The sequence below is a fragment of the Haliotis cracherodii genome, unplaced genomic scaffold (genome assembly GCF_022045235.1).
Source record: "Haliotis cracherodii isolate W230 unplaced genomic scaffold, xgHalCrac1.p SCAF_10, whole genome shotgun sequence".
Taxonomy (NCBI): Eukaryota; Metazoa; Mollusca; class Gastropoda; order Lepetellida; family Haliotidae; genus Haliotis; species Haliotis cracherodii.
Genome location: NW_027266265.1, coordinates 42703947 through 42720163, shown reverse-complemented (window position 1 = coordinate 42720163; position 16217 = coordinate 42703947). Strand labels below are relative to the sequence as shown.

The 16217-nt window shown below is 42.0% G+C and overlaps 1 protein-coding gene across 1 annotated transcript in view; it reads right to left on the bottom strand.

The window, feature by feature from the left end:
* Positions 1 to 2289: 2289 nt before the first annotated feature.
* Positions 2290 to 16217, bottom strand: part of LOC139454403 (importin-4-like) — a 38290-nt gene continuing 24362 nt past the window's right edge. The window contains exons 19-29 of the mRNA XM_071236078.1: positions 14810 to 14921; positions 13933 to 14048; positions 12529 to 12606; positions 11249 to 11412; positions 10509 to 10702; positions 9689 to 9859; positions 8312 to 8520; positions 7033 to 7165; positions 5555 to 5659; positions 4590 to 4659; positions 2290 to 3279 (exon numbers count right to left, since the gene is read on the bottom strand). Of these exons, the coding sequence (XP_071092179.1) occupies positions 3131 to 3279; positions 4590 to 4659; positions 5555 to 5659; positions 7033 to 7165; positions 8312 to 8520; positions 9689 to 9859; positions 10509 to 10702; positions 11249 to 11412; positions 12529 to 12606; positions 13933 to 14048; positions 14810 to 14921 (1501 nt within the window). The 3' untranslated portion in view covers positions 2290 to 3130. The remainder of the gene's footprint in view (positions 3280 to 4589; positions 4660 to 5554; positions 5660 to 7032; positions 7166 to 8311; positions 8521 to 9688; positions 9860 to 10508; positions 10703 to 11248; positions 11413 to 12528; positions 12607 to 13932; positions 14049 to 14809; positions 14922 to 16217) is intronic.

The following is a 16217-nucleotide window of genomic DNA, read 5'->3' as shown; positions in this document are numbered from 1 at the left end:
GATTTTTATTATCGATCAGATCATCTTGACTAGGCACCACCATTTTGTTTGAAGCAAATGCAAGTGATATGAGAGGTGGAATCTGATTGGTCAATAGGAGAGACACTGAAGTGACATAACTCGTAATAGCCACTGGTGGAAATTCCAGCCTAGTTTGGTAAGGGTGGAAACCAGACTTTTACAGTCATTTAACTCCCTTGCCTCGGGAAGACAGTAATTGTGATATGTTTGTGAAGTTTGTGGCGCTGAATTCTAAAGGAAGGCCCAAATGTAAGTCACGATGCTACTAGCAGGACTAGTTCTAGAAATAAGCAAAAAGATGAAGAGGGTGTATCAAGAAAGTCTTACACATTACTGATATTGATAGGGATATTTTGATTGATTAATTTGTAAGTTATTGGCCAAGTTGGCTCCCATATGTCATTATCTGAATCTGAAGTTTGAGTATATGATTATAGGATTTAATACTGCAGTCAGTAGAGAACAAATATATTCAACATTCAGCACAAAACCAGTACAGCATCAGTTACATACAGTTACCCTGTCTGCTAGTACCCGCTTTACATACAGACAGTTACCCAGACGACTGGTTCCAACATTAGCTGCATACAGACAGTTGCCTAGTCTACTTCACAGAAGACAGGCAGCTGATAATGATTTTGGTTTGTTTGCTGTTTAACACCGCACTCAGCAATATTCCAGCTATGTGACGGGGGTCTGTAAATAATCGAGTCTGGACCAGACAATCCAGTGATTAATATCACGAGCATCGATCCCCATTGGGATCAATGACATGCATGAACCAAGTCAGCGAACTTGACCATCCGATCCCGAGCTGCCAATAAAACCAGTCTAAAGTTGTGACTTCTAATGCAGGACAGTAACATGAGCCTCTGTTAATTATAACAGTCAGTTACACTGTGAATACTGTACTGTCTAATTGTTTGACAGTATTGACTGTTTGATTGATCAAATTGTTGACCTTTTGAAATTATCTTTTGATATTTAAGCACCATGTTGGTTTTATGATAACCTATCAGATTTCTACTTGACTTCTGTTGCCTGAGTGGATACGGAACATCAGCACAGAACCAGTCAGACAGGGTTCCGGACACCTGCATACTGTACAGGACAAAACACAATCAACAGATCATGGAATGGATAGACTGGAATATTTCCCGGTCCCAATATCGGGAATCATGTACAACCATGTATCTCCTATTTGGCACCATTAAAGGACCAATAGGAAAGTTAAGAGTATGGGAAATAGGTTTCAAGATCCCCAATTGTGAACTTAATGACATCCCCAAAGACCAGATGTGTTACCAAAAACTCCTAACAGCATGTGCCAAGTGACCCCTAATGCTCAATATTCTTATAAATGTGGGTGCGGTAGAGCTTTTGAGTGAGTGATTGAGAATAGTTTATGCTGCTTTTAGCAATATCCAGCAATATCACGACTGGACCAGAAACGGGCTTCACACATTGTACCCATGTCTGGAATCAAACCTGGGTCTTCGGCGAGACAAGCAATTGCTTTAACCACAAGCCTATGCGAACACCCCGGTAGAGCTTTTGAGTTAACATATACAGGCCACTGAACTTATTTACCTTAGCGGAGTAGCTGATCCCTTTCAAAGATAACCATTCTAGCTGATATTTAGTGTGAAAATGTATCAACTGTAACAAGCCTGAGATTTTGTCGGATGGAGAACCTGTTTACCAATCTCCCCTCCCCAACCCCTCCCTAAACTCAAATATTGATCCAACATTGAACTTTTGGAGTGCTCCCTAAGACTCCAATTGTTTTTCTGTAAATAGGTAAAGCAACACACAGCTTCTCATTCAATTGGATGAAAAGTGAGCTGGCAAGTTCAGAATTTGCACTTCTGGGCCCACCTGCACAAAACGATCTTAGCGCTAAGACTATCGTAAGCCGATGTGAATGTATAGGAGCTAAGATCACTTTGTGCAAGTGGGCCCTGGTCTAAAAGCAGAAGAAAAGTTCATTCTCTGATGTTTGATAAGCAAACAAAAAAATCCGTGTTGTATTTGGTCTTCAAGTGTTTTCAGTTTAACTTTTCACCAACACATCTTCTTAATACAGCGGGATGAACATGCATAACCAACTGCATACAGATCAAAGCCTCTACTTGATCAGATTATAGTTGTCACTGTACGGAAACCATGGGTTAGGCTCGTACAGATTTGTCAAATAGTCGTGGTTTGGGATTATGTTCAGTAACACAGACACACTACAAATCATGCATTGCTGCTGTCACATTGGTCAAGCTTTAGCCAAATATAAAGAAACTTCAATATTTTGTTAATCTAGTTGTGAAATGTCAGGGACACTTGAGAATAATGCGCACCCCACAGTCATGGGTACAAGTTTTGGAAAAATTGCTATTTGGTATGTTGTGTGCAGACAAACACTACCATCTCTCAGATGAATGAACAGAACAAAAATAACTTGGTCGATGAAAATGTGAAATTTGCAATAAAACATCACCAGAATGATGATTACAATTTTAATTTTATTTCCTATTGTCAATGTCTCATAAACTAAACCGAAAAATAGCCACAGGTAAAAACAACCATATACACTGCTACCTCAGGTGTTCCCATGGTTTGGTTCACAACAGATTGTCACGTTATACAGTGTCTGAGACATCTTATCACAGATACTCAGCAATTTTAGGTCACATATATATCTACAAGAACTTAAAACATAACTTTTCTCCATGATGTAACACAAAATGGTTTCTACAAAATTACTAAATGTTAAGCGGAAAGAAAAAATACCGTTAATATATCATTTTCAACTTAATACAGGGATCTTGACTAGAAGATCGTCAAGGTTTCATGAACATTATCACTGACTTTCACAAGGTAATAACAATTCATTATCACTTGACGTCACGGCAAAGGCCATAACAAGAACTGGCCGAATATTACAAGCAGCTTGAAGCACCACACAACTCTCTCCCAACAACCACAGCGGCTGTTCAACAATATTTCAGATCCTAGCCGTATCATAGAAAAGTTATGAATGTTTTCCAAGACTAAAATAGGAACTGCATAGGCACAAGGCTTGAGCGGGAATAAAAGTATTGAAATAAGATGGCTTTCATCCTGTTGGTGATCCTGCTACCATGGCAACACACATGTCGAGTTTGTTGGCTTGCTCTGGTTCAACACTGGTCTTGACCTCAGTGAATACAGCAGGGTAGGCTGAAGCCACGGTCTGGACAAACTGTACCAACAGTTGCTGGATGTCTGGGAATGAAAGAGACGAGTTAGTGAGTAGGTGAATGTTGTACGCCACAGTCAGCAATGTTCCACCTATATAGGGGGCACGGGCTACGGCTGGCCCAGTCGTCTAAGGCGCCATGATTCGCTGTGCAGAGTTGCGTCCCTTGGGCACACCAGAAACCTATGATTGTGGATTTGAATCCCAGTTCGCCCCGATTATGTTTCTAGGTTTGTCAGCACCATACCTGTGCTCGTGGGTTTCACCGAAGTGGTTAATGTCTGAGACCTGCATCACTTCGGGCTTTCCTCCCACATTAAGCTGACATGCAGCGATATAACTGGAATACTGTTAAAAGCGGCGTTAAACACAACTCACTCACTCCACCTATATCACGGCAGCCTGTAAACGATAGTAGTGGGACGATTCACTGATGCAGCAGTGAATCACGATTTTTAACATCTCAAAATAAGTATCGATCCCAATCGCACACGAAGTAAAAAGTAACAATCCTTACCTTAAATGTATTCTTTAATAAACATTACACCAAACACTAATTAGTAGTGAAAATGAGTAGTGAAAACGTAAATATTTTCATCCATTGCGCCATACTCGACATTACCAACTGTAAATCGTTGGTGTGCCCGGTATTTGGTCATGCTGTCTATGAAAAAGATGGCTATGCATCACAGAGAAGAGCGCATGCATGTATCGTGATACGTATCAGATCTCCCAGCTGGTGTATCATCCTAGTCCTTTTTTAATAATCGAGCCTTGATCAGGCAAACAAGTGACTGAAATCATGAGCAACATTTTGTGGTTTTGTTTTACACCACGGTCAGTCACATTCACCCAGCAGTGAATGGGTACCAGGTTGGATAAGATAGTGACTGTTACCTAGCGCCTCACAGGCAGCTCGGGTTGTATACTCCCCAGGGAGATGAAAAGGAAACTGAGAGTGCACACTGATCCATTGATCGAAATACTATTATTGTTGTTTTATTATGCGCTTTATAAGTGGATGATGATGATGATGATGAGTGAGTGAGTGAGTGAATATGGTTTTACGCCGCTTTTAGCAATATTCCAGCAATATCACGACGGGGGACACCAGAAATGGGCTTCACACATTGTACCCATGTCGGGAATCGAACATGGGTCTTCAGCGTGACGAGCGAACGCTTTAACCACCAGGCTACCCGACCGGCCCCGATGATGATGATGATGATGATGATGATGATGATGATGATGATGATGATTATTATTCCAGCCATGTCACAGAATCGAATATTTACACCAACTGACATGAATATTTCAAAATCAAAGCATGTCTCACCTTGTTTGACAGTGTCTGAACCGAGTATGCTGGCGATCAACTTCAGTATTTGTGGAAGGAGCTTTATCACCTGTGGAATAAACATCAAAGATAAAATGTTTGAAAACAATTGAGACAATTTGGTAACTGTGGCTGTCTGACTTGCAATGTGTTACAACTATTAAACATCTTGGATAATTTATGACAGAACCATTTGAATATCAGGAAAATGCTCACTAAAACCAAGAGATAGAACCCGAGTTATCCCCACTTGGACCAAACAATAGATTTTCATCCTTCCGCAAAAATCGCAAAACATGAAAAGAAGAGCCATGATGCTCTGTAGCTCACCTGAATGTCCTAAAATACCATTGATGACATAAAGTACAATTAAAATCAGTGTTTTACAAGAGTTCAAAATATTCAAAAGAAACTACCGGTTGGTTGGTTGGTTGGTTTGTTGTTTAACGCCGCACTCAGCAATATTCCAGCTATATGACAGCGGTCTGTAAATAATCGAGTCTGGACCAGACAATCCAGTGATTGATATCAGGAGCATAGATCCACCCAATTGGGATCGATGACATGCATCAACCAGGTCAGCGAGCCTGACCACCCGATCCCGTTAGTCGCCTTTTACGACAAGCATAGTCACCTTTTATGGCAAGCATGGGTTGCTGAAGACCTATTCTACCCTGGAATCTTCACGGGTCCTGCAACTACTGGTATAAAGTACTGTCTTCGTACACAATCCATAAAGATAAAAACAAGAGTGTCATGGGTCAAGATGACATTTTCAATATGGATGCAATGAATTAGCTGGGAGCAGTTTTCACACAGACTGTTGCTGGAAACAACAAATATGATCTTGTTTTCATTCAACATCACTTTATCAAAATGTAAACATTAACAGGAGTGGGTAGGAGAAGACTATCAGGTGAGCTAAGCATGACGTGATACAGTGAGAAACAGAAGGTAGTACTGACATGTTCGTTGCCCTGGCTGTAGAGCTGCAGCAGGCAGGTGAAGATGGTGGTCCACTCCTCCATGTCCTCCTTGAGGGGCAGACACTGCATGATCACCGGCACCACCTGGAGACACACAGGGTGACCAATCATAGGTCAGTAGGCAGTGAGGTGCAGGGCCTTTAGTCAGTAGGCAGCAAGGTTCAGGGCCTTTAGTCAGTAGACAGTGAGGTGGAGGGCCTTTAGTCAGTAGACAGTGAGATGTAGGGCCTTTAGTCAGTAGGCAGTGAGATGTAGGGCCTTTAGTCAGTAGGCAGCGAGGTTCAGGGCCTTTAGTCTGTAGGCAGTAAGGTGGAGGGCCTTTAGTCAGTAGGCAGCGAGGTTCAGGGCCTTTAGTCAGTAGACAGTGAGGTTGAGGGCCTTTAGTCAGTAGACAGTGAGATGTAGGGCCTTAAGTCAGTAGGCAGTGAGATGTAGGGCCTTTAGTCAGTAGGCAGCGAGGTTCAGGGCCTTTAGTCTGTAGGCAGTAAGGTGGAGGGCCTTTACTCAGTAGACAGTGAGATGTAGGGCCTTTAGTCAGTAGGCAGTGAGATGTAGGGCCTTTAGTCAGTAGGCAGCTAGGTTCAGGGCCTTTAGTCAGTAGGCAGTAAGGTGGAGGGCCTTTAGTCAGTAGACAGTGAGGTGGAGGGTCTTTAGTCAGTAGACAGTAAGATGTGTGAGGCCTTTACTCAGTAGGCTCTAGGGCCTTTAGTCAGTAAGGTGGAGGGCCTTTAGTCAGTAGGCAGTAAGGTGGAGGGCCTTTAGTCAGTAAGGTGGAGGGCCTTTAGTCAGTAGGCAGTAAGTTGGAGGGCCTTTAGTGATCATGTGCCAAGAATACATCATACAAGACTTCACAAAATGAAATGATGATCCCAGAGCAATGAATAATGATGGACCTATACTATCATTGTTTTGGGCAATCTGCCCAAGCCTGCAAAATAGCTCCAAATGAAAATGTTTTTTCACCAGCTTAATTTTCATATAAATATATATGTGCCTCACAAATCATGTCCGTGTCTTTGTCCGTAGTTGTTCCATGGTCAGCATGAAAAAGACAAACAAAACTCCCTCCCTACCTACCTACCATGCCCACTTCCTATAACTGGAATGTGTAGCCCCAAACAGACACAGATTACATCAGTCAATCCAATTTGTCTTATCTAAACTGTAGGGCGTAAGAAAGCATACACCCATGTCTGATGGTGGCTAAAAGTGAAGCCAACAACCAACGGTTATTTAATTGTCATTATTCCATGACATTGTTGTATCAAACATGGTCAGGTATTTGAAACAGGTATCATAGCTGTGTTTTGGACCTTAATTTTTCAGTTGTTTGCCTGGTATCGTTTTGATCAAGTTTGTAATTCCTTTGTCAAATCCAATTTTCAAGAGTATACTTTCTTTTGCCCGTGGATAATTATCTCTTATTCTCCATGTTAAACAGCCCCAGGATCACTAACATGTTCAAGAGGAACTTGATCCTTGTTGGCCATAATGAGGCGGCAGCTGGCAGCAGCAATGTTGTCCATGACGCGGCCGTTAGTCTCCTTGTTCAAAATGTCAAACAACATCTTCAGGATGTCCTTGTACAGGCTAGGGTGGGGTCAAGGTCACAAGTGTCATGGTGATTGCCTGCAGAAGCTTCAGACCGATTACACGTTGTGGATTTATTAGCTTTAACCATTGATGCCATGTCACTGACGTAAGTGACTCAGTATGGATTAATGCCATTTATAGCAATATTCCAGCTAAATCATGGAAGAAAAACACCTGAAACAGGCTTCACACATTGTACCAATTGTAGGAAATGAATCCAGGTCTTGAGTGTGACAGACAAACTACTCCACACTCTCAAGTAGGTGTGTGTGCGAGCGTGTGAGCATGTGTACGTGTGTGTGAGTGAGTGTTCATTGTTTAATGCTGCACTCATCAATATTCCTGTTATATGGCAGTGGCCTGTTAAAAACCGACTCCAGTGATTCTAATTGTGAATCTTCTTTCACAAACATCCCACTGTCAAATGCTTCTGGGGTACCTTGGTATAAAACATACTTTACTAGATAAGTCACTGCAATTTGTAGACAAACTACTCAAAAGAAGTTAAACAACTTTTCTTTTTTTCCATATTACCACAGTTAATCTGTAATGGCACGGTAATGAAAAAATCAGGGGTTCATTAGGATAATCCAGTGATTGATGTTATGAGCAGTGATCCACAACACTGGGGTACATTGACAAAACCATCAACCAAGTCACCAAGCCTGGCCACCTGGGTGCCGTTGTACAAAGCGATCTTAGCGCTAAGGTGATCGTAACTCCCATACCTTAACATAGACTTACGACAGTCTTAGCGCTAAGGTTGTTTTGTACAATGGCACCCTGGTCCATTAAGTCCCCTCTCATGACCAACAGGTTGCTAAGGACATATTCTACGTCAGGGTGACATGAAGAGACCGTTTAACTATTGTAATATGAAGAGAAGTGAGAATGGTTTTACGCCGCTTTTAGCAATATTCCAGCAATATCACGGCGGGGGACACCAGAAATGGGCTTCACACATTGTACCCATGTCGGGAATCGAACCCGGGTCTTCTGCATGACGAGCGAACGCTTTAACCACAAGGCTACCCGACCGCCCCTGTAATATGAAAGAATGGGGGTGTTCTTTGACTTCATTTGAGTAGTATACTTCAGATGAGATATTCCACTGGCCCCTCTGTACACCGACATCAAGGATACACCTGCATCTTCTCTCCCCCGTACATGGCCAGCACACCTAGAGCGTACACCGCGTTACTGCGGACTTCGTCATCCTCCTCACGTATCATCCTCACGAACACTGGATACAATGTGTCCACGAAGGCTACTGAGGTAGGACCACATGCTTCGATTGTTTCGGCAAGAGTGCCGACTGCAAACGACTTTTCTGATGTGGAGCTAGTCTCTTTCTGCAATAAAATTTGGTCATATTGAGGATAAATCTGGAGAGAGCAATTTAAAGGCTTCACCTTCCCTCATGCTAAATCATGTCTTGCACACTATTGTTGTGATTGTTAGTACATGTATGTGACGATTACTCCAAACTAATTCCAATGGTGATCTCCCCTGTATCAAACCCTGTGATCTCCTCTATTTCAAAGCCAGTCTCAAATACATCAAACCCTGTGATCTCCTCTAATCAAACCATCTGATCTCCCCTGTATCAAACCCTGTGATCGCCTCTATTTCAAAGCCAGTCTCAAATACATCAAACCCTGTGATCTCCTCTAATAAAACCATCTGATCCCCTCTATATTAAACCCTGTGATCTCCTCTATTTCAAAGTGAGTCTCAAATACATCAAACCTTGTGATCTGCTCTACATCAAACCCTGCAATCACCTCTATATTAAACCATCTGATCTCCCCTGTATCAAACCCTGTGATCGCCTCTATTTCAAAGCCAGTCTCAAATACATCAAACCCTGTGATCTTCTCTAATCAAACCATCTGATCCCCTCTATATTAAACCCTGTGATCTCCTCTATTTCAAAGCCAGTCTCAAATACATCAAACCCTGCAATCACCTCTAATCAAACCCTCTGATCTCCTCTATATCAAACCCTGTGATCTCCTCTAATCAAACCCTCTGATCTCCTCTATATTAAACCCTCTGATCTCCTCTGTATTAAACCCTGTGATCTCCTCTAATCAAACCCTCTGATCTCCTCTATATTAAACCTGGTGATCTCCTCTTGTCAAACCCTCTGATCTCCTCTGTATTAAACCTGGTGATCTCCTCTAATCAAACCCTCTGATCTCCTCTATATTAAACCCTCTGATCTCCTCTGTATTAAACCCTGTGATCTCCTCTAATCAAACCCTCTGATCTCCTCTGTATTAAACCCTGTGATCTCCTCTAATCAAACCCTCTGATCTCCTCTATATTAAACCTGGTGATCTCCTCTTGTCAAACCCTCTGATCTCCTCTGTATTAAACCCTGTGATCTCCTCTAATCAAACCCACTGATCTCCTCTATATTAAACCCTGTGATCTCCTCTATATTAAACCCTGTGATCTCCTCTATATTAAACCCTGTGATCTCCTCTAATGAAACCCACTGATCTCCCCACTTACCAGTCTTTTGAGGAGGTCAGTGAGGAAGCTGCTGAAGAATGGGAGGAACTGTTGACCTCCCAGAAGCCTCGCCATCACCGGCAACACATCCCCCGCAGACTCGATCAGCATCCCGTCATACTCCGCCTGGGTTTCATCATCATCTTCATCCTCCTGATCCTGACATGCCAGCTGGGGTCAAGGACAGGTCAAGGTCATGGCCAAGGTCAATCACATATCACACAAATGATCTCTTCATAACAACATGACAATTTTGTGTTTGTTCATGAATAGAAAATAATTCATCAGTTTTTCGATTAGGCTTAAGAACAACAAAAAAGAATTGGTTCCCAGGCAATGATTTTTGAAGGTAGAGTGCAGGCGGGCGGTGTTTTTCTTTCTTTCTTTTTTTTGGGTAGTTCAAACTAGTTTGTAACCAGGTAACCAAATAAACAGTTGTGTACAATCAACCTGGGAAAGGGCCTTCCTACATAAATGTATTCCTTGATGAGTAAAATACTTGAATACAGTATTTGACGACCGTTGGACATGCAATGAACTTTATGATAATGCTGACGGTGCCTGAGAACCAAAACTACTTATTTTTAGCCTTATCATAGCATTTGAGCTCAATGATTGAGGAAAGTTCATATTGATACCACTTTGTGAAAACTAATCAACAAGGATATAGTTCTGAAAAACATGGGTCTGGGACTCAAATGGGGTTCACATATATCAGATCCTTGCAGGACAAAGCAACTCAAAACCTACTAGCAGATTTTCCACTTTTTCCTTAGATAAATGCAAATTGTTGTATTAAAGCTCAAACATCCACACTTACCTTGTGTGTAAAGATCTCCTTTACGGTTGTGAGTATAGCATCAGTGGAGCCAGACTCACTCAGCACTGGCTCCTCTATCTTCTCCAGCATGTCGTGCAGAGCATCCACTGCTGCCATGACAACCGTGCGGTCCATGTCCGTCTTGACTACCTCCAGCAGCTTCTGGATGACTACCGGCATCATGGAGCTCAGTGCTGGGGAGACAGAGAAGAAGAGAAGTGAAGAGGCACAGTTAATGTTTCCTGACAGGCCAAGGATCATAATTGGAACAAAGCCCATGACCAATGGATCCCAGTACAACTATGGGATGGAACTCTGCTAAGCAAATATCGGTACCTTCCACAGATATAACAGCCCCATACTGACGCCATTAGGAACATCGGTGATAATTGAGGTCCAAAAAAATGCAACTTGTTTATATCCCAACTTTCTCTTAAAAACAAGCCATCATCTGAGGATTTCCAATATCTGTGTGATGCTAGCTCCCCCTCCTCCCCAATGACCCCCGTTTAGCGTGAGTAATCGCAATAAACATGGCCGTCCGAAAACGTATGACATCCAAAAACCTATGATCCGTCTAGAATCATCTATGTGACAATGCCTGTAGCATGGTCATGCATGGACAGAATTGGGTTCGAAGTATCATTGTCATTCTGCCAAAATCAAAATAATGATAATGATAGACCTTTTAAAAACAAGAACACAATTAAACATGCATCTGGAGAATCCATGAGGCTGACCTGTTTTTGTCTCGGGTGACTGTGTCTCGGTGAACACCTGGAAGACACACAGACAAAACTGAGACAGGGAGGAGATGGCGCCTTTCTTTACCCCCGGGGCGGGGAACTCTATCAAGCCGAGGACCTCCGTGTAACTGGTCTCCAGGTAGGGCAGGAACACAGACCTGTAGCAGAACATACAAACATGTGGCAGAACATACATCGACGTAGAGTGAAACATCTTCCTGAGGCAAGGGAGTTAACTCACAATATAAGTTCGGTTTCCACCCTTGCCAAACCAGGCTGGAATTTTGGAGTCATATATTGGCTGGACTAACGAGTCTATGCATAGTCCCAATAAAAATCAAATAACCAAATGAACATCCGGTTTGTAAACTGCAGTGCAGATTTCATTCAATTGCAGGATTTACAAAGCATATGTACCATCAATTTGGCGTCGACAGAAATTTTCCAAATTTTTTTAAAGTTTTTAATCAAGATGCTCAAGTAGTTTTATGCATTTCGTGATGTAAACCCGTTTTATTACAAAATAGATCTTGATTATCAATCAGATCGTCTCGACTGGGCGCTGCCATTTGTTGGAAGCAAATGCAAGTAAATATGAGAGATGGAATCTGATTGGTCAGTAGGATAGACATAGATGGGACATAACTTGTCATAGCCACCAGTGGTGCTACGATCGAGCGATGAAATTCCAGGCTAGTTTGGGAAGGGTGAAAACAGGACTTACATAGTCAGTTAATGCCATTGCCTAGGGCAGGTGAGAGCGAGAAAGCAGAATATACATGCATATATAGCAGAAAGACTTCCTTCCCATTCCTCACATGTTAATAAATGAAACTTTTAAATATTTGCAGAAATGTTTTCAATGTTTGTTTGCTGTTTAACGCCGCTCTCAACAATATTCCAGATATATGACGGTGGTCAGTAAATAATCGAGTCTGGACCAGACAATCCAGTGATTGACATCTTGAGCATCGATCTACACAATTGGGATACGATGACAGTCATCTAGCATGTCAGCGAACCTGACCACCCAATCCTATTAGTCGCCTCTATCAACAAGCGTAGTCACCTCTTACGGCAAGCAGGGGTTGCTGAAGGCCTATTCTCTACCTGGATCATATTGTCAGAGAGGGTATTTGTAAGTTGCAACAACTTCCACTATGAAACAGGCTAGATGTGCCATGTGAATTCTATTGCAAAGGCTGCATCAGATAAGTAAGACTAAGGATGCAAACAAGTGTAACAAGTTCTACGATGGAGATGGAGATACTGACCCACAGTTGACGGCCAGCTCCCCAAGAGACGTGCACGCGTCTTCTTTCTCGTCCAGGTAGGAATTCTCCACACTGATGCTGGGGACACAACATTAACATTATACTCAACAAAATGTTGTTTTATCGTAGTCAGCAATAGTCACATCGTCCTGTAGATGATCGAGTCCAGACCAAATAAAACAGTGACTGACAGAATTAAAAACATTTGGTCAGCAATATTCCAGCTATATTTCGGTATATTAAATATATAATAGAGCTTGGACCAGGAAAACCTGTGACGGAAAGCACATTTTTTTGTATAACGCAAATATTCGACAATATCACAACAATATCACACCAATATCACACCAATGATAACCCACAGTTGATAACATACGTAACATTGCACGTCACCACTGGGTTACTATGACAACAAATCAACAAAGTCACAGAGACTGACAGCTTCATCATCATTCGAACCCTTACGATTAGCATGAGGAAAAGAGGAGCTTTTCGAACCTGGAATGACCCTGGACGATGACTCATGATGGCCTACTAGTCCACAGCTCATCTCGGACTAGTGAGTTATGGAAAATAAACTAGTTCGTCTAGATTTCCACTGGTCTTGGACCAACAGACTAGTAACCATGTCTATTCTTAAAAAAATATGTATTTTAAGCAACATTTCTGTGTACCTATTCTTTGTTAAGCCAAATTGGTCATTTTATAACAGGTATCATCCTCACTAATCTAGGGTACTATATCTTCTGTGATGATTAATACCCTGGATCAGTTCGCTACCATGGCTTTGTTCTGAACCTTTTCAGAAAATGCACTGCTAAAAATAATCATCCAATCAGATTACACTCATGGAAAAGAGAACACCTGTGCAATGTTAGTGATAATAGAGGTAGAGATGGTGATGTCATTTCAGAAACAAAGCTTCGGTATAATTTTTTGTTTGTTTGTTTGTTTAATATCGCACTCAGCAATATTCCTGCCATATAATGGCGGTCTGTAAATAATCAAGTCTGGACCAGACAATCTAGTGATTGGTTTCATGAGCAACGATTTACGCAACTGGGATACAATGACATGCATCAACCAAGTCAGCGAGCCTGACCATCGGGTCCTGTTAGTCGCCTCTTACGACAAGCATGGGTTGCTGAAGACAAATTCTAACCCGGGTCTTCACGGGTCGCTTTGGTATCAGATGGATCCAGGGTATTTATCATAATGAATGAAGATATAACACACAACATAATCGAGGATAGATTTCAATGTATAGAGAATTCAATGAAATATGTTGGACTCGGATCTCTCATGAAAGGTGCCATCCGAAAATTTCGGAGCCCCAGAGGCTTTCTGGTTACATAAATCTGTAATCTTCTGTATGGCTTATAGATAATATCCCGCTCAACGTACCCATCAATTTTGTTATTATCATCATCCTCTTCATCGTCATCCCCTATGTCTTCTTCATCCTGGAAATCACCATCATTGAATATGGCCACTTGCTCTGCCTCCTCTTTGAAATGAGGCTGTAATAGATTGTGATTGGTCAGAATGATGCTGTAATAGATTGTGATTGGTCAAAATGAGGCTGTGATAGATTGTGATTGGTCAGAAGGATGCTGTAATAGATTGTGATTGGTCAGAATGAGGCTGTCATAGATTGTGATTGGTCAAAATGAGGCTGTAATAGATTGTGATTTGTCAGAATGAGGCTGTAATAGAATGTGATTGGTCAGAAGGATGCTGTAATAGATTGTGATTGGTCAGAATGAGGCTGTAATAGATTGTGATTGGTCAGAAGGATGCTGTAATAGAATGTGATTGGTCAAATGAGGCTGTAATAGATTGTGATTGGTCAGAATGAGGCTGTAATAGATTGTGATTGGTCAAATGAGGCTGTAATAGATTGTGATTGGTCAGAAGGATGCTGTAATAGATTGTGATTGGTCAGAATGAGGCTGTAATAGATTGTGATTGGTCAGAATGAGGCTGTAATAGATTGTGATTGGTCAGAACGAGGCTGTAATAGATCGTGATTGGTCAAAATGAGGCTGTAATAGATTGTGATTGGTCAGAAGGATGCTGTAATAGATTGTGATTGGTCAGAATGAGGCTGTAATAGATTGTGATTGGTCAGAAGGATGCTGTAATAGATTGTGATTGGTCATATTGTGATTGGTCAGAATGAAGCTGAAAAAGATTATGATTGGCCTTGGACAAAGCTTTCAGAGATTAGGATTGTGAAAGAGATTGTTGAATTGATTCGAGTGTGTGAGGACTAACTCACCGTAACGCCCTCATTGGACTTGACAGAGAGCAACATGTAGTGCACTATCTTGGCCAGATAGGAGCCCATCTCCCCCTTCAACAGGTTGGACACAGCAGCAAACAGGCTGTAGCTAGAGACAAAACAGTCAAACAGGTTGTACGTGTACACAACTACCTATAATACTTCATGAATATCACAGCAGTGAGTGAGTGAGTGAGTGAGTGAGTGAGTGAGTGAGTGAGTGAGTGAGTGAGTGAGTGAGTGAGTGAGTGAGTGAGTGAGTGAGTGAGTGAGTGAGTGAGTGAGTGAGTGAGTGAGTGAGTGAGTGAGTGAGTGAGTTTGATTTTACGGCGCTTTTAGCAATATTCCAGCAATATCACGGCGGGGGATACCAGAAATTGGCTTCACACATTGTACCCATGTGGGGAATCGAACCCGGGTTTTCGGCCTGACAAGCGAACGCTTAACCACTAGGCTTCGCGACCGCCCCTGAATATCATAGCAGACAAAACTTAAGTTTCACAAAAGACAAAACACAGTCAAGGAGGTTGTAGCTGAACACCAGGAGTCAGTCAGGTAGGGTTGGGACGAGTCCAAATTTACTACCCGGTTACCCAACACCCTATTACCCGGCCCTACCCGGGTACCCGCTATAGGTCTCAAGAGTTGGGTACAAAATGTCCGATTGGGAATAGTTTGACTGTAGCCTGGCAAAATGTATTTAGATACATGTAAAAAACGATCTGGTCATGCATACACTGAAGTAGACTGAAGTTTTATCTTTATTGAAACCAATAAAGGTCAGAAGGAATCGGTGCATCGTCAGAAATAAATGCAAACATTAGTGACTTCTAGTGTAACCACAGAGTTTTAGATAATTTTGTCATTAAGCAATATATCACATGATTAACCATGGGTACCCGAGTTACCTGTCCCAGCCCTACAGTCAGTATACAACTACTACTAATACATCATGAGTGAGTGAGTGAGTGAGTGAGTGAGTGAGTGAGCGAGCGAGCATAGTTTTATGCCTAATTCAGCACTGGTGTGACTGGAATGGCATCTTGCATGATGTACCTGTGCCTATCTGAGACTAGTGAGTGAGTGAGTGAGTGAGTGTTTAACACCGCTAAGAAAAGAAGTTGAGAGGCACAGTTAATGTTTCCTGACAGGCCAAGAATCATAATTGGTACAAAGCCCATGACCAATGGATCCCAGTACAACTATGGGATGGGATAAAATTTAACGCTGCATCAGCATAATTTCAGCCATATAGTGATGAATCATAGCAGACAAAATAGGTTTGGTTAGACACAGTCAACCAGTATCTGTGTGGGTCGTCAAGCTCTACACCATGACAACCACCAGGCTGCACCACCACAAGTTTATGTATTTTTCACACTTGTAATTTGTCCTACTTTTAAAC